At 47.8% G+C, this 18,290-nt stretch overlaps 1 protein-coding gene and 1 long non-coding RNA gene across 2 annotated transcripts; one reads left to right on the top strand and one right to left on the bottom strand.

Moving 5' to 3' along the window:
• Window positions 1–132: 132 nt before the first annotated feature.
• LOC309365345 lies at window positions 133–1,543 on the bottom strand. The gene is made up of 2 exons (XR_014166036.1): window positions 1,405–1,543; window positions 133–283 (listed from the first exon to the last, which is right to left on the bottom strand). It is a non-coding gene; the product is annotated as an uncharacterized lncRNA (long non-coding RNA).
• Window positions 1,544–1,601: 58 nt separating this feature from the next.
• LOC309364663 (kyphoscoliosis peptidase-like) lies at window positions 1,602–15,789 on the top strand. Its single transcript, XM_081902394.1, has 8 exons — window positions 1,602–1,905; window positions 4,675–4,731; window positions 8,006–8,088; window positions 9,115–9,223; window positions 9,869–9,980; window positions 11,570–11,758; window positions 13,136–13,326; window positions 14,672–15,789. The coding sequence occupies exons 1-8, from the start codon at window positions 1,812–1,814 to the stop codon at window positions 15,571–15,573; spliced, it is 1,737 nt and encodes a 578-aa protein (XP_081758520.1). The 5' UTR covers window positions 1,602–1,811; the 3' UTR covers window positions 15,574–15,789.
• Window positions 15,790–18,290: the final 2,501 nt, after the last annotated feature.

The following is an 18,290-nucleotide window of genomic DNA, read 5'->3' on the forward strand; positions in this document are numbered from 1 at the left end:
GAAAGGAGAATGTTAGCCGCTTTGAGACTCCTTCGGGTAGTGATAAAGCGGGATATCAAATCCAAACTCTTCTTCAAATGTTCTAAATAAATAATAAATAAGTTTGGCCACATTAACAAGTTCTAGCCTTACTTGATGGGAAGGAAATAGCAGCAAATTTATTAACGGCAGCTTTTATTGAGGGGGTGCTTATCAGATCTGCAGATGACACCAAACTGGGATGGGTAGTCAATGCCACAGAAGAGAGAATGAGGATTCAAGATGACCTTAACAGATTGGAGACCTGGGCCCAAAATAACAAGGTGAATTTTAGTAGGGAAAAATGTAAGGGTCTACACTTAGGCAGGAAGAGTCAGATGCACAAATATAAGATGGGGGAAACTTGGATTGCCATGTGAAAAGGATCTAGGAGTCTTAGTAGACCACAAGCTTAACATGAGTCAACAGTGTGATGCAGTGACAAAAACCCCCACAAAAACCCTAATGCTGTTCAAAAGAAGTATAGTGCCTAGATCAATGGAAGTAATAGTCCCACGTGGAGTTCTCAGTCCAGTTCTGGGTGCCACAATTTAAGAAGGATATTGACACTCTGGAACGTGTGCAGAGAAGGGTGACCAAGGTGATCAAGGGTCTGGGAAACCAAGCCTTATTGGAGCTGGGTATGTTTAGCCTAGGGATGCGGGTGGTGTTGTAGGTTAAACCACAGAGCCTAGGACTTGCTGATCAGAAGGTTGGCGGTTCGAATCCCCGCGACGGGGTGAGCGTCTGTTTCTCGGTCCCTGCTCCTGCCAACCTAGCAGTTCAAAAGCACGTCAAAGTGCAAGTAGATAAATAGGTACCGCTCTGGCGGGAAGGTAAATGGCATTTCCGTGCGCTGCTCTGGTTCGCCAGAAGCGGCTTAGTCATGCTGGCCACATGACCCGGAAGCTGTATGCCGGCTCCCTCGGCCAATAAAGCGAGATGAGTGCTGCAACCCCAGAGTCGGTCACGACTGGACCTAATGGTCAGGGGTCCCTTTACCTTTATGTTTAGCCTGGAAAAGAGGAGACTGACAAAAATCCAAAGGGATGTCACATGGAGGATGAAGCAAAACATTCTCTCCTGCTCTGGAGGATAGGACACAAACCAATGGCTTCAAGTTACAATAAAAGGAGATTTCAATCAAACATCAGGAAGAACTTCTGTCACTAAGAGCTGTTCAACAGAGGAACAGACTCAGAAGGTGGTGGACTCGCCTTCCTTGAAGGTTTTTAAGCAGATGTTGGGGGCCACAGGTGAGAGCTGAGTGCAGGGTGGGGACCAAAGGTGGACGGACTACCCCAGAAGGAACATGACCTGTCTGAGATACTGCCCCATGGTTTTAGTTACATATATGTAGATTGAGTATAAGATGGAAGAGCTCACCTCATTAACACTCCCACAGGTCTTGTTCTCCCATTGGGTTTCTAGGGGGATCCCCAAAGCTACAGCTTTGGAACTGTCCCAGAGGGGAAGTCCAGCCTCTGTGTTTTGCCCACTCCAGATGAGACTGGCCCAAGTCTATTGTTCTCCTACACTCACTGATGACATCACCTCTAGCCAAGGGAGGGGGAGGGAAGGCTGGTCCCCTTAGCATCTGCAGCAAGTAGTCACCTGTGCTTTTTAGACATGCTCAGAAATGCTTCACAGCCATGAGCTTGACCAAGAGACTTGCTAGCCGCCTCCCTTTCTTTAGAACGTCACCTTAAAGATATAAAACCACAGTCATGGAGATGACCCGAATATGACATCCAGGCTACCTCCACCCCCTAGTCCTATGACGCTGTGTTCCTATGGATTCTTCAGTAACTCGTTCTCTGTGTGTGTATGTTCCTGGCGCTGCAGGACTCCAGATATTTCCCCACCGGACGAGGCAGGACAATGAAGGTAAGTGTCACGGTTTGGTCTAGAGGAGATTGAAGTACCGGCTGAGGACGTCGGGACCAGGGGCTAGGTGGCAGGGTGGGAGCAGAAATGAGAGTCCAGAAGTCAGGGGTCCGAGGATCGAGAAGCAAGAAGCCACACACAGCAAGGCAGGAAACGTGTTGCTGTGGCAAAGAACCAAAAGGAAATGCTGACCTTATATCCCTTCCCGGTTCTTGCCACCAGGTGCAGTGAGTTACCAAGAGGCGTGCTCGCCTGTGTGGCCACGCCTTGCCTCTCCAGAACAAACTTAGGAAGGCCCCAGTTCTGCGAAGCCCTACTGGTCACAGAGTCCAGCTCCTGCACACTCTACTGACAGTATGGCCTCCTCCATATGGCCATACATTCGGGATAGGCACAGCGGTTGTAGATGAGCCCAAGCGCAATTTTGGACTAAAGAGTTGTGGGCAAACGAGAACAGCATAGGAGGCTGCCTTATACAGTGGTACCTCGGGTTAAGAATTTAATTTGTTCTGGAGGTCCGTTCTTAACCTGAAACCATCCTTAACCTCAGGTACCACTTTAGCTAATGGGGCCTCCCACTGCTGCCGCCGCCGTGCAATTTCTGTTCTCATCCTGAAGCAAAGTTCTTAACCCAAGGTACTCTTTCTGGGTTAGCAGAGTCTGTAACCTGAAGCGTCTGTAACCCGAGGTACTGAAGGACCAAACATATCTGCTATTTGGGTCCCTGAAGCACAGATTCACACAAAGCGGCAAAACGCTCTTGCAGGTTATTAACAGGATTTTTATTTGAAGTGCATATGCAGAACAAAGGCACAGGGCGATCAGTACGCAACCTGTACACAGTAGTCAGGGTGCGCCCCTTTATATAGATTTGCAAAATAGAATACCACCTGCTCTCTTGTAAGTCACCTGATTTCTGGGAAATCAAAACTTATAATAAGTTCCTATATTACCATATAAGTCCTTGGTCTTCTCTCCCTCCTTCCTGCAACCTCCCTCATCCTGGTGTGACAATAAATCCTTGTTCTTTATCTCTATCTGCCCAGGCTAGACATTCTGAGGGGCCCATTTGCAATGTAACATTTAAGCATGTCCTTCAATAATAGAACAATTATATTGTAATATGCTCCTTCAGTACCACAGTACAGGGATGGAGGATCAGTCTATGACATGATGATGCTCAGTCCGTTGCTTCCCCCCAACTGCCCCAATTTCTCTTTGTATATCTAAAGTTTAGGGAAGTTTTTAATGTTTGATGTTTTACCGTGTTTTAATATTCTGTTGAGAGCTGCCCAGAGTGGCTGGGGAAACCCAGCCAGATGGGTGGGGTATAATTATATTATTATTATTATTATTATTATTATTATTATTATTATTATTATTATTATTATTATTAAAGTAGCCATAAAAGACTGACAATCTTCATCACACCACCCCTCCTCTGCCCCCACTTCTTCCCCGACCTTATACTGAATACAACACTAATGTCTCATATCAAATGTAACTGATTTGTAGAAAAGAATTTACAACCTGAAAAAAGCGGCAACGCATGTACTTTTGTAAACCAAGTAAATCTTAATAAAAAAATATTTTTTAAAAAAAGAAAAGAAGACCAGCTATCTAAAGACCAGACCAGGATGAGAGAAAGCAGTGCTTTCAGTTTAGTTGTTGAGTTTCCAGCAGCCCCAGCAAGCATGGCCCATGGCCAGAGATGATGGGAGTTGCAATATATGTTTTTAATGTACATATTGACACCTGCCACTCCAATCTCCATGAGTGGTGCAATATTTTAGGGGTTGCAGTCTGTGTTCCCTTTGGGAACTTTATGATAAATGGTGTCTTTATGATATATGGTTTATTTGCACCTATATACAACTTGCACCTAGATGGAGGGATTATGGAGCATTCGCATCCTATCAAGATTGGATTAAAGGACAACAAAAATCCATCCTCTGCCTCTCTTTGTTTCAGCCTGTCGTCCCCAGCTCACTTGGACTTCTGCCCCTCCTTCTGCTTCTCTCTGTGAACCTCCTCCCAGCCTGCGTCATTCAAAGCTGTAACCCTAAACCTTGCCCTTGCCTCTGCCCACTAACACTCAGTCCCCTTGGCCTGGCACTCTTGACCTATAATGGTTTCCTAGTTGGGCCATCGCTGGCCTTTGTCCCCTGCTAATGGCTCATCCAGCAATCTCTACATAGAGCCTAACTAAATCCAGGTGGGTTCCATGTTTGGCAAAGTTTAATCAAACCTTGATTAATTCTAGCTTTTAATAAAGCATAGCACATTTTGGGGGATCTAGCTCCCCCCAAATCATAACGATACAGTGGTACCTCTGGTCAGTGGCGTAGCGTGGGTTGTCAGCACCTGGGGCAAGGCAAGTAATTTGCACCCCCTAACCCGTGGATTTGCGCCCCCTAACCCTAATCCCCAGATGTTGCGCCCGGTGCGGCCGGCCCCCCCTGCACCCCCCACGCTATGCTACTGCCTCTGGTTGCAAACAGGATCTGTTCCAGAGGCCCGTTCGCAACATGAAAAGAGCGCAACCTGAGGTGCCGTATCTGCGCAGGTGCGCAGTGCGATTTGGCGCTTGTGCGCATGCGCAAAGCATGGTTTAGCGCTTCTGCACATGCGTGAGTGGCAAAAGCCGGAAGTAACCCTTTCTGATACTTCTGGGTTGCCGCGGGACGTAACCTGAAAGGACATAACATGAAGCAAATGTAACATGAGGTATGACCGTATTGTCTCACCCCAACAATACTAATTTCATAGGTTATCAGGATGACGGAGAACAAGGATCAACGCTGTCTCAGAGACAAGATCTGTATGGTAAATGCAAATTATTTGTTATATATGACTACAGACCTGTATATCAACCACAGGGAACCTTTGGCCCTCCAGATGTTGTGGGATGACAACTCCCATCCGGCCCTGCAAGTATGCCCGGTGGCAAAGGATGATGGGAGTTGTAGTTCAGCAACATCTGGAGTGCCAAACACTCCCACGCCTCCTGTGTATCATAGTAGAGAAAGCATGTACCCATGTGTGCACCCACCATACACATGTCATGAGATATTCTGGGAACAAGGCTTGCATGGTAAATATTAGCTACACTGCACCCTTGCCTCCAGGACTGGCCCTATATTTAGGCAGAGTGGGAGGGGGGCATGTCTGGCACTGGATGCTCATCAGGAGAAGGGGGGGGGGGCAGGCAGTGACGGATCAGAGGGCAGATCTCTGCATGCTACACAGCCTGCTTTGCACCTTCTGCATTGGCCTGTGTGGGAATGTTGTTGATAGTATAAGGGGATATATTGATTACCGTACTTTTCTGTCTATAAGAAGCCCCCATGTATTAAAGGTAAAGGGACCTCTGACCATTAGGTCCAGTCGTGGACGACTCTGGGGTTGCGGCGCTCATCTCGCTTTATTGGCCTAGGGAGCCAGCGTACAGCTTCCGGGTCATGTGGCCAGCATGACTGAGCCGCTTCTGGTGAACCAGAGCAGCGCACAGAAATGCTGTCTACCTTCCTGCCAGAGTGGTACCTATTTATCTATTTGCACTTTGACATGCTTTTGAACTGCTAGGTTGGCAGGAGCAGGGACCGAGCAACAGGAGCTCACCCCATCGCGGGGATTCGAACCGCCGACCTTCTGATCGGCAAGTCCTAGGCTCTGTGGTTTAACCCACAGCGCCACCCGCGTCCCCATGTATTAAAGGTAAAAAGGTAAAGGTACCCCTGCCCGTACGGGCCAGTCTTGACAGACTCTGGGGTTGTGCGCCCATCTCACTTAAGAGGCCAGGGGCCAGCGCTGTCCGGAGACACTTCCGGGTCACATGGCCAGTGTGACATCGCTGCTCTGGCGAGCCAGAGCTGCACACGGAAACGCCGTTTACCTTCCCACTGGTAAGCGGTCCCTATTTATCTACTTGCACCCGGAGGTGCTTTCGAACTGCTAGGTTGGCAGGCGCTGGGACCGAGCAGCGGGAGCGCACCCCGCAGCAGGGATTCGAACCGCCAACCTTTCGATCAGCAAGTCCTAGGCGCTGAGGCTTTAACCCACAGCGCCACCTGTGTCCCTTCCCCATGTATTAGACGCCCCCTATTTTGGGGGACTCTAATTTAAGAAAATGGGGGGAGATGGCACAGAGTTGTTGAGCTTTTATTGGGAGGGGGTTTGCCAAAAATCGCTCACCCGCACGCATTGCAAAATCCACCTCCCATCTGTCCCATCGCCGGCAGAAGCTGCCAATTGCCCGCCTAACTGCCAGAGCATCGGCCAATCAACACCACCCATTGATGCAGCAACCAATAACACGCACAATAGCTGCTGACAGCTGCAGCAGCAACCAATCAAACATCCACCCTATGCACTACCCAAGTGTAAGATGGCCCCCAATTTTTAGCATGATTTTAAAAGAAAAAAACATAGTCTTATACTAGGAAAAGTACTGTAAATATTATCCTTCCTCACGCTAGTGAGCTGGTCGCAGAGTACATTCCCCTGTATATTGCAGGAAGCTAGTTGGTAGATTTGTTCGAATCTCTTGAGTTAAGCAATCCAGTCTGGCTTGTCCAGATCAGGTTGTTCCTGGTGAATTGCCCTTTATTCCCCCTTAAAACAATAAGGACACAACAGTCTTCTTTAAAAGTAATGATAAGAAGTTTACTTACATTCAGTTCACGGTATGATGCTGAAGGCAGGCTTTAGCTTGTAGTTACAGAAGAGCATGTGAGATCATCCTTTATGGGGACTAAGCCCATGTGCGGCTGGCTGAGAGCCAGCAGACAGCAAAATACATCAGGAGAACAGCATCAAGAGAAGAAATGTCAAAGAGAGAGCAACAAGAAAGTCAAGAGAAGAGGGCTGCATGACTAGCCCCTTTAAAGGGTCTGCCAGGGTCAAGCCCATCTACCTGGTCACACACAGGGGGAGGATGCTCCAGACCAGGTGTGACAGGAAGTCCTCCTGGCTGGAGCAACATCCCCTGTGTGTCCACTCTGGGCAAACAGGAAATGTCGTACTTGACTGCTACAGTGATGTAACATCCCACAGCCTGCTCTCCTCAGGTGTGGTGTCCCATCACCTGTGTTTAGCTTCTGTAAATGGAATGAGATGGGCGGGGTATAAATAAATAAATATCTGAACCATCATCTGAACCAGCCCATGTGCAAAACCAGAGACTTCAGTTTAAAGAGAACTTCCCTAAGGAGTTACCAACTGTTCCAGTGGGAGGTGCATGTGACGTTAACATATGAGAGTGCTGGAGGTGAAATAGTTAAACAAGTTACCCAATCAGAACCCAGGGGGGTGGAGTCAGAGGGACTATAAAACCAGCTCTGAGAGGGGCGAAAGGGAGTTCGTTGGGAGTTGGGTGGTTGATTGGAGTGGGAGTGAATTGGGATAGAGTCTGTGGGTAGGTTGAGTTAGGGTAGAGAAATAAGCTGAGTCAGGAACAGTTAGGGGCTGGGAAGACAAGTAAATATCTGAGAGGTGGTTTAGTGAGTGAGAGCAAGTAGCGGAAGTTATTGATCTGGATAGGTACCCCATGATTGTAATTGACCGATACCATTTACGAAACCACACGCTTGTTAAACTGCAATAAATAAACAGAAGTTTATGTTCCAATTTAACCCTGACTGGACTCAGTATTGTACCAGGTAGGGCCTGGGTGGTGGCAGCGAGAAATAAAGTGGTGGCACAGGGATCAATAGACGGTGAAACGTCCGGGGACCCTTTGTGATCGCCACAGTGCAAAGCTTACTATTCCCTTCACAATATTTGTCAACTACGGTCCAAGAAATAGAATCAACTGAAATTGCCTTGTGTGACGGCAGATCAAAATCTGCTCCAGCGCTGTCCCACTGGTTCTCTTTCTCCATGGTCATGTAAGTAGAGAAACATTGGTAAATGTGTAGGTGCAGTACTTCCACTCTGGGTTTTACTTGGGGAGTAGAAAATGCCTGATATCTGTGGCCGTTTTAATTTGCTGCAGTTCGGCCATTTCAGTCCCATTGTAGGTCCTCTTCCATTTCTCCTCTTGCCTTTTTCTGCTGGACTTGCGCTGGTTCTAGAATGACTTTTCCATGTTTGTTCCTAGATTACCCATGGGATAAATCCAGCCTGAAGTCAATACCAATGGACTTGACGCAGTTTAAGGAACTGGATGACCATGCATCAACGGTATACTGTCTCTTACGGCGATATGATCCACACGGAATAATAGTCCTGTAAAGAATATTTTAGGATGCTGAGAGTTTTGTTTTTTAATGTGGATTTGGAATTGGACCCCAAGGATCCATTCCAATTCTACAATTCTATGATTCTATGACAGTACCTTCAAGTGTCCTCTCCTTATAGGAGGCAACTTCTTCTGTCCACATGGAAGTTCACAGCGGGAAACATTATGCTTCAAAATCCACCCCAAGCCTGAAACAAAGGGGATTTGGATCACAGCTGAAGATTGTGGAAATAGCATGCCTGTGTAAAGAGAAAAGAAAGGTTAAGCATGCTTCATCCTTCAGAACAATTTTACTTGGGGATAAAATTGTTGGTTTGCAAGCCCCCTCCACAGAGGCTGGTCCCTCTCACTGTCCTCGGAGCTTGTATACCGGTAACCTCCTCTGGCTGATATCCAGACAGACCAGGGAGATTTTGATAGGCGACATTTTCCCAAGCGTGGGTAAAATGCACAACCCCTCCCTCCTGCTTCCGCAGGGGAAAGAAAACAAGTCAGAAATCTATTTACATGATGTTTATTTCTGACATTACAGCACTAGAGAAAAACACGTCCTTTCAGTTCAGTTCTTCTAGCAAGTCTGACAAACTTCCTGAACATGCACACACAGAAGGTTTCAAGTTACACTCTTCACAAAGACTTATCCAGCCTGTGAAAGACCTGGGAAATTCTTCTTTCCCACAGATAGGCGCATCATGTGATGTCAACAAACTGGCTGTCTGCAGCGGTGATGTTTCCATATACGTACTGACAAAAATTTGATAGATTGATCAACTAGGATGCATACACTTACTCAGCTAACTGTGTATTCCTGAGCAGTTCTATGCAGAAGTAAGCTCCACTGAGTTCAGCAAGACTCTTTTTAGTGCATGTAGGATGGCAGGCACCCTAAATTTTCTTTAGACAGCAGAAAGGAACTGGGTACTGCTCCTCCATGTTATCTTCTACAGTATTTACCTTTCCTGAAACAGGTGAATGTCAAGAACAACGTGAAAAAACTGGTGAATGTCTTGCTCCAAAAAGCCCACAGTGACCTGGAGAAAGTCCGAGCCATTTGGATGTGGACGTGCCATCATATAGGTAGGTGGGGGTGTGACATTTCTGTGTGCGAAGCCAGAAGCGATCCCTCCAGACAACAGAACAACTCTTCTAGTGGTGTTATAGGAAAGCTCCTTTATATAGCATTGGATTAAAGCAGAGCCTTTGAAGGTGATTAACTATTGTTTTGTGAACGAAATAGTAAAGGTAAAGAGAACCCTGACCATTAGGTCCAGTCGTGGCCGACCCTGGGGTTGCGGCACTCATCTAGTTTTATTAGCCGAGGGAGTCCGCGTACAGCTTCCGGGTCACGTGGCCAGCATGACTAAGCCGCTTCTGGCGAACCAGAGCAGCACACGGAAACGCTGTTTACCTTCCCACCAGAGTGGTACCTATTTATCTACTTGCACTTTGACGTGCTTTCAAACTGCTAGGTTGGCAGGAGCAGGGACCGAGCAACGGGAACTCACCCTGTTGCGGGGATTCGAACCGCGACCTTCTAATTGGCAAGTCCTAGGCTCTGTGGTTTAACCCACAGCATCACCTGCAGATACCCCTAATTGAACTGATTAGTTACTCGTATCTTCTGCTAAAAGTTTCTGGGGTAGGTGAGATTGCTGCAGTCCTTTATTGGTTGTGCATTGCAGACTTTGAGGTGACTGCCCATAAATGTATTTATTCCTCCAGAATACGATGTGGAAGGATACCATAACAAGGTGCCTTCTGAGGCAACTGATGCTCTTCAGTCGGGAAAAAGCGCTTGTGGGGGATATGCTGGCCTCTTTGAAGAAATGTGCAGGTAATTCCTATTGGGCCCCAGAGAGCTGGAGAGCCACACGTCCCCCACACCTGCTCTATACAGGCAGCTTTCAACACATCATTATGGAGACAAACTTGGGTCCCGCTACAGTCACTGGAAATCCTCCTTGGCCCCTCACCACCATGCTTCCTTCAACAAACACTTCTTGTACCTTTTAAAGCCCTTCTGTGCTGCCTTGAAAGCTTGTACTAGATTCCAGTCTCTCTCTCTCTGCAGCATGCAAGCTAAGATTCTCAGGCTGTCCGATTAATAATAATAATAATAATAATACCCCGCCCATCAATATTTATACCCCGCCCATCTGGCTGGGTTTCCCCAGCCCCTCTGGGTGGCTTCCAACAGAATATTAAAATACAATAGTCTATTAAACATTAAAAGCTTCCCTGAACAGGGCTGCCTTCAGATGTCTTCTAAAAGTATGGTACTGTAGTTGTTGTTTTCTTTGACATCTGATGGGAGGGTGTTCCACAGGGCGGGTGCCACTACCAAGAAGGCCATCTGCCTGGTTCCCTGTAACTTGGCTTCTCGCAGTGAGGGAACCGCCAGAAGGCCCTCGGCGCTGGACCTCAGTGTCCATGCAGAACAATGGGGGTGGACACGCTCCTTCAGGTATACTGGACCGAGGCCATTTAGGGCTTTAAAGGTCAGCACCAACATTTTGAATTGTGCTCGGAAACGTACTGGGAGCCAGTGTAGGACTTTCAAAACCGGTGTTATGTGGTCTTGGCGGCCGCTCCCAGTCACCAGTCTAGCTCCCGCATTCTGGATTATTTGTAGTTTCCGGGTCACATTCAAAGGTAGTCCCATGTAGAGCACATTGCAGTAGTCCAAGCGGGAGATAACTAGAGCATGCACCATGCCGGCAAGACAGTCCGCGGGTAGGTAGAGTCTCAGCCTGCGTACCAGATGGAGCTGATAAACAGCTGTCCTGGACTTAGAATTGACCTGTGCCTCCATGGACAGCTGTGAGTCCAGAATGACTCCCAGGCTGCACATCTGGTCCTTCAGGGGCACAGTTACCCCATTCAGGACCAGGGAGTCCTCCACAGCTGCCCGCCTCCTGTCCCCCAAAAACAATTGGCTCCTAACAACAATTTTTGTACCAGTGCAACATACAAAACTGTCATGCAGGACTGGGGGATCTTGGGCCTTCCAGATGTTGTTCAGCTACATCTCCCATCAGCCTTAGCAAGCTTGGCCAACTGCCAGGAATGATGGGAGTTGTAGTTCAGCAACATCTGGAGGACCAAAGATTCCCCAAACCTGTAATATGCAGTTAAATGAGGCAGCCTGGCATTTCTTCAGAATAAAGTACAGTAGTAGTCCACAGGTGGCATTTAGCATACTTCTGTTTCCTCCATCAAAATCCCAAATTGCACATCCTTAAGGGGCAAGATAGGACAATATAGGGAAAAGCCTAAAATGCCAGATGTGGTTTGGCTTCTCCCTGAAAACAGAGCAAAATGAAGGATGCCCATTCTAATAATAATAATAAAAAGCAACCACATTGATTGCAACCACAGTGCCTTGTTCACAACAGTTCTTGAATCCCTTTCTTTCCCCCTCAGTCTTGCAGGGATACAATGCAAGCAGTTGTCCGGCTTTGCCAAAGGGTTCCAATACAAACCAGGAAAAGTATTTGAGGGGAAGACTAATCATGTCTGGAACGCTGTTTATCTTGAGGGAAGGTGGCATCTTTTAGACAACACGTGGGGCAGCGGCTGTGTGGATGACTCTTGTAGCAAGTTCACTTTCAGGTATGTTGTTAGGTGACAGAAAGCCCAGTCAGAGTGTGGGATACAACGAGGATATAGTGAACTTCCTTTGCTTTCAGATTTTTGTTTGGTTTGCTTGGAGCACAAGTCAGAATGGGTGATTTGACAGCCACAGGGCATCAGCATGGACTGTTGTGGTAGTGGTGGGACAATAATAGGTTCTAGAGCAGCAGTTCTCAACCTGTTGTTGGACTACAACTCCCATCATCCCTGAGCTCTGGCTTTGCTAGTTAGGGGTGATGGGAGTTGTAGTTCAACAACATCTGGGGACCCACAGGTTAAGGAAGGCTGTTCTAGAGTATTATGCTTATCCTACATGTGTAGGATTTGGGGATCCTGGAGTTTGGGTCATTGCAACACAGCAGCCTTTCTCTACCAGGTGCCCTCCAATGGTTTTAGACTACCACTCCCATCATCACTAACTATTGGGTCTCAGGCTTCAGGGACTCGGCTTCCTCCCACCCTCCCGCCCTTTGGCAGCAGATAAGCAAAACAAAGCGAAAGGAATCTCTTACCAGATTTTTAATGATTGTAGCCAGAGAACAAAGAATCCATTTCTAGGAACGAAGGTGCTCCCAGTTAAGGGTTCCACCCACTTCCTCCCTAGTCACCCACTTCTGCATCTTGCAACCAGATCTCACAACCACTGTGCTTTCTGTGCTGCCACCTTATCTGCTCTCCTTGACCTTGGGCTGAGTGGATGGACGCTTTCCAGCGAAATGGAGCCTGTTCATTCACTCTCTCTCTCCCAGTTCTTCTCCTCCTAGCTGTTCACCACCCAGTTCTTCCCAACTTCGGTCTTCTGAACTATGTCCCTCTGCAAACCACTGTTCCAAATCTATACTGCTCCACTGCTCCTGGGAAGATTCAGGATCCTGAGCAGGAGCAGGGGGCGGGGGAGGCTGCCTCCATTCCTCTCAGTGCAGCCCTCCTCAGCACGGTCCCTGACATTGGGCCACATTGGCAGTGGTTGATGGGTCACAGAGTTCAGCCAAACCTGGAGGGAATCAGACTGGGGAAGGCTGGATGAGTGGGTCACCCAGTTCCTAAACTGTGGCTAGTGTTAACTATGGACGCGCTTGTCAAATAAAGCATAGTTGTCATTAAGCACAGATGTGGGTGAGAAAACAGGCTGTGGTTAATCTAATCAAGGATCTGGTTTCCAAACTGTTCACATGTGTGGCTGTGGGGGAGGGAGGCTTGCTATGTTTCATTCCCAACATGCTAAGCTATGGTTTCGCTTGACATCTGAACAAGGCCTAGAAGGATTCCACGCTCATTTCTAGATAGCTTTCTCTGTTTGACCCTGGTGCTGAGATTTCACGAAAGACTGCACAATTATGCCTTCTCCTTCTGCAGGTACAATGAGTTTTACTTCCTTACCCATCCGGCTCTGTTTATTAACGATCACTTCCCAGAAGACCACAGCTGGCAGCTTCTGAAACAGACATTATCGCTGCAGCAGTTTGAACGTAATGTGTGGTATAAGTCTGCCTTTTATTCAGTAGGACTGACAGGCACATCCACGGCAACGTCAGTCATCGAAACAGGTAAAGCCAATCAGAAGCATCTGTCTTGTTGCTTTTGGCTGTCACACTTACACTGACAATGAGTCTCATGTCCTTTTAAGATGCTGTTGTTGTTGTTTAGTCGTTTAGTCATGTCCGACTCTTCGTGACCCCATGGACCAGAGAACGCCAGGCACCTCTGTCCTCCACTGCCTCCCGCAGTTTGGTCAAAAGATGCTACTTTTTAAAGATGCTACTGCGCTGTAAAGCAGGGATGGGAACCTGAGGTTGCTAGACTACAACCCCCATCATCCCTGACAATTGGTCCTGCTAGTTGGGAGTCCCACAACAGCAAGAGGGCCACACAGGTTCCTCACCCCTAATCGAGCAGAACCAGAACTCAGTGGGTCTTCCAAGGTGTGAAAGAGGCTCAGGAAATCTGTTATCTTTCTTGGAATTGTTAGGTACAGATGATTGTGAGGCAGCTGGATTGTCCTTGCTCTATTTTGATTATCACTGATTATTACTCCGGGCAAACAAGGCCATTCTGTGGCCTTCATGGAGTTGTGAGGTTAATTAAAACTAACAATCAAGATGAAGTAAAGCCTGAGGGGAGAAACAACCTACAGGTGGTTTTTCAAGGACGAGTCAGTGAGGAAAGAACAGACTGCCTGTTTCCCATCTACCAATCTATTAACCATCATTAATTTCAATGCATGGGACAAGGGTGGCGCTGTGGGTTAAACCACAGAGCCTAGGACTTGCCGATCAGAAGGTCGGTGGTTCAAATCCCCATGACGGGGTGAGCTCCCGTTGCTCGGTCCCTGCTGCTGCCAACCTAGCAGTTCGAAAGCATGTCAAAGTGCAAGTAGATAAATAGGTACCGCTCTGGCGGGAAGGTAAATGGCGTTTCCGTATGCTGCTCTGGTTCACCAGAAGCGGCTTAGTCATTGTGGCTACATGACCCGGAAGCTGTACGCAGTGGCGTAGTGTGGGTTGTCAGCACCCGGGGCAAGGCAAGTAATTTGCGCCCCCTAACCCATGGATTTGCGCCCCCTAACCCGTGGATTTGCGCCCCTAACCCCCAGATGTTGCGCCCGGTGCGGCCGGCCCCCCCTGCACCCCCACGCTACGCCACTGGCTGTACGCCGGCTCCCTCGGCCAATAAATTACCTTTAATTTCAATCTTATATATGGGTGTAACCCTATTTCTCATGGCAAGGTGGCAGAAAATCCATAGGGGGAAATCCATTCATGGGGATTTAAAATAAAAATATTAACAAGTACAGAAAAGCCCCTTTTTTTGTCCCTTACAATTTTTTTTACTGAATTCCTGTTGCATACAAAAACATGTCAACATCAAAAAACCTTTGCTTTTCTTTCACAGAAAACGGCAAGGCAACTGTTTTCATTGAGAGTCACTCTCCAACCCTCTTCCTCTGCAAGCTCAACGGGGCAAACGACCACTGCTTCATGACCCTGCAGAGGAACGGGATGACCCTGGAAGTGTATCCTCAGGAGGTGGGGACTCATAGCTTGGACATCTTCGCCAAACCTTCCAGGAGCAAGGAGGAGAACTACAGCCACGTGGTGGAATACTCCCTGGTGTGCCCATCTGTGGACAAAAACTTTTGCTTGCCCAAACCGCTCATCCAGCCTGTGGGGCCCAGCTGGCAATCGGAGGAGAAGGGGATCCTGGGAGCCTCGCCCGCCAGTCCGATTGTCCACACTGATGACGGACGCTGCGTTGTCACCTTCACTCGAAGTAGAGACCTAGATCTCTTTGCCACCCTGGACTCTGATGCCAGCAGCACGTCGGAGGACTTGCGGAGGCGTCACATCTGGACCACTCGCCAAGATGCCCATGTTGAGTTGAAGATACAGCTCCCTCACGCAGGGACCTTTGCTCTTCACATCTGGGCAAAGAAAGCATCCGATCCGGGGAACAGTCACTGCGCCCTCAGCTACCTCCTCTCCTGCCCAAACAAGAGTGTGTTGTGGCCGGTTTTCCCACAGAGTTATACCAACTGGGAGGATGCCTTTGAGCTGGTGGCACCAGTTGCCGGGGTCTTGCCGGCCAACCGCGATGTGACATTTAAGCTCAAACTGCCTGGCGTAGATGAGGTGTCTGTCGAATGCGGAAATTCTCGCCGACTGACTCTTAGCGAAGACGGTTTCTGGGAGGGAACCTGCAGCATCTCAGGTGGCCCCAGGGTGACAGTGATGATATCAAAAGATGGCAGCCACTCCTTCTGGGCCCTGCTGGACTACAAAGTGGAAAGTCACTAGCTAGGAGAGGAGAAAATTCAACTATGTAAAAAGATTTATGCTTACCGGAAGAGAGGGAAACGGTACTCCATCATTAACCACAGCTTGTATGTTAACCAGGTATAACCGGGAGAAATACTAGCAGTCGGATACTGGAGTATCTGATATTACGAGACTAAGGGCATGGGGAAGTGGTCCGAACAATAACCCTGACTATAATTAAAGTAAGGGAAGGCAGACCCCTCTTAATAGTTGTTTTCTTTAAAGATGGAGTCTATTGTTATTGGTGTAACCAAAAGCAAGAAAATGCGGAACCACATACATTTTGAGAACGCTGTAAAATGGATTCGTCTATATACACATACCTGATGGCAAGCTTATAACTTTGGCTGGTTGCTACCCCTAAAAAAAAAAGTTCAACAACACCTCTTTTTCTAAGAAAAAAAGGCCTGGTTCCATCACAATTTAAACATAAAATATAGAGGGGGAAATGAGCAAGTAAATGGACCACATTCTGAACCAGGACTTCCTGCTCATGTTGAATGGACCACTCCAAAGTGTAATCTAAGGTGCTTACATGATGTGTGCCTATATAATGCCTTCACCATTAATATAAAAACATGCTTCCTGTAACTTAAGGTTTCCCATGGTGGTGGTGGTGGACTTACATATTTAACATAGAATCATAGAGTTGGAAGAGACCACATGGGCCATCGAGTCCAACCCCCTGCCAAGCAGGAAACACCATCAGAGCACTCCTGACATATGGTTGTCAAGCCTCTGCTTAAAGACCTCCAAAGAAGGAGACTCCACCACACTCCTTGGCAGCAAATTCCACTGTCGAACAGCTCTTACTGTCAGGAAGTTCTTCTTAATGTTTAGGTGGAATCTTCTTTCTTGTAGTTTGGATCCATTGCTCCGTGTCCGCTTCTCTGGAGCAGCAGAAAACAACCTTTCTCCCTCCTCTATGTGACATCCTTTTATATATTTGAACATGGCTATCATATCACCCCTTAACCTCCTCTTCTCCAGGCTAAACATGCCCCGCTCCCTTAGCCGTTCCTCATAAGGCATCATTTCCGGGCCTTTGACCATTTTGGTTGCCCTCCTCTGGACACATTCCAGTTTGTCAGTGTCCTTCTTGAACTGTGGTGCCCAGAACTGGACACAGTACTCCAGGTGAGGTCTGACCAGAGCAGAATACAGTGGCACTATTACTTCCCTTGATCTAGATGCTATACTCCTATTGATGCAGCCCAGAATTGTATTGGCTTTTTTAGCTGCTGCGTCACACTGTTGGCTCATGTCAAGTTTGTGGTCAACCAAGACTCCTAGATCATTTTCACATGTACTGCTCTCAAGCCAGGTGTCACCCATCTTGTATTTGTGCCTCTCATTTTTTTGCCCAAGTACAATACTTTACATTTCTCCCTGTTAAAATTCATCTTGTTTGTTTTTGCCCACTTCTCTAATCTGTCAAGGTCGTTTTGAAGTGTGATCCTGTCCTCTGGGGTGTTAGCCACACCCCTCCCAGTTTGGTGTCATCTGCAAATTTGATCAGGATGCCCTTGAGTCCATCATCCAAGTCGTTGATAAAGATGTTGAATAAGACCGGGCCCAAGACAGAACCCTGTGGCACCCCACTAGTCACTCTTCTCCAGGATGAAGAGGAACCATTGATTCCTCTTTACATTACAGTGGACAACATGAGAAGTCCGCTCTATTGCGAGGCCTTATTGGAGCAGAGTATAAAAACACTCCCCTCAAACAACAGTCATCTTACACATGGACTCGGACGTTGCACTTCCAGAAATAAATGCAGCAGCAGCTACTTTGGAGCATTAGCCATACAGGTGCATTTACCTGTGCTTCATTTGAAACTGTAAAACCTGATCTCAAAAAAAAAAGAGGGTGGGTGGACCTGCTAGTTCATAGAATCATTTGTAACCAGGGACCCCTGGTGGCAAAAGAAAGTGAAACCACTTAACTCAGTTCACTTGCCTTCCGTTCCGATGTAGGAAATGACACAGAATAGAATTGCAGAGTTCGAAGGGACCCTGCGGGTCATCTGGCATTGCAGGAATCTCAACTAAAGCAACCCTCATGGGGCCATCATGCAATTTATGGGGGAGGGCAGGCTTTATGTTAGTGGGCGCAGAACCTCCGCTTTTGTATTGATTTACTTGATTTGGAGGGGGGCAGCTGCCCCCTTACCCCCATTTGGTTCGGGTCCTAGCCTCCAGAACAGCAGAAAACATCGTCCACGTGACAGCCCTTGAGAAATCTGAAGATGGCTATCGTATCTCCTCTCAGTCTCTTTTCCAAGCTAAACATATGCAGCTCCTTTAACCGTTTGACACAAGGCTTGGTTTCCAGACCCTTGATCTTATCTGTTGCCCTCTTCTGGGCACACTCCAGCTTGTTGACATCCTTCTTAAATTGGGGAGCCCAAAATTGGAGGGCTCCATATTCCAGGGCTGCTCTGACCAAGGCAGAATAGTACTATCACTTTCCTCATTCTGGACACTAGGCTTCTGTTGATACAGCCTAGACTAGCGATCAGTGGCGTAGCGTGGGTTGTCAGCACCCGGGGCAAGGCAAGTAATTTGCGCACCCTAACCCGTGGATTTGCACCCCCTTACCCTAACCACCAGATGTTGCGCCCGGTGCGGCCGGCCCCCCCTGCACCCCCACGCCACGCCACTGTTAGCGATAGCTTTTTGTGGTTGGTGGTGGGT

The sequence above is a fragment of the Podarcis melisellensis genome (assembly GCF_964234715.1).
Source record: "Podarcis melisellensis genome assembly, chromosome: 2".
NCBI classification, from domain to species: Eukaryota; Metazoa; Chordata; class Lepidosauria; order Squamata; family Lacertidae; genus Podarcis; species Podarcis melisellensis.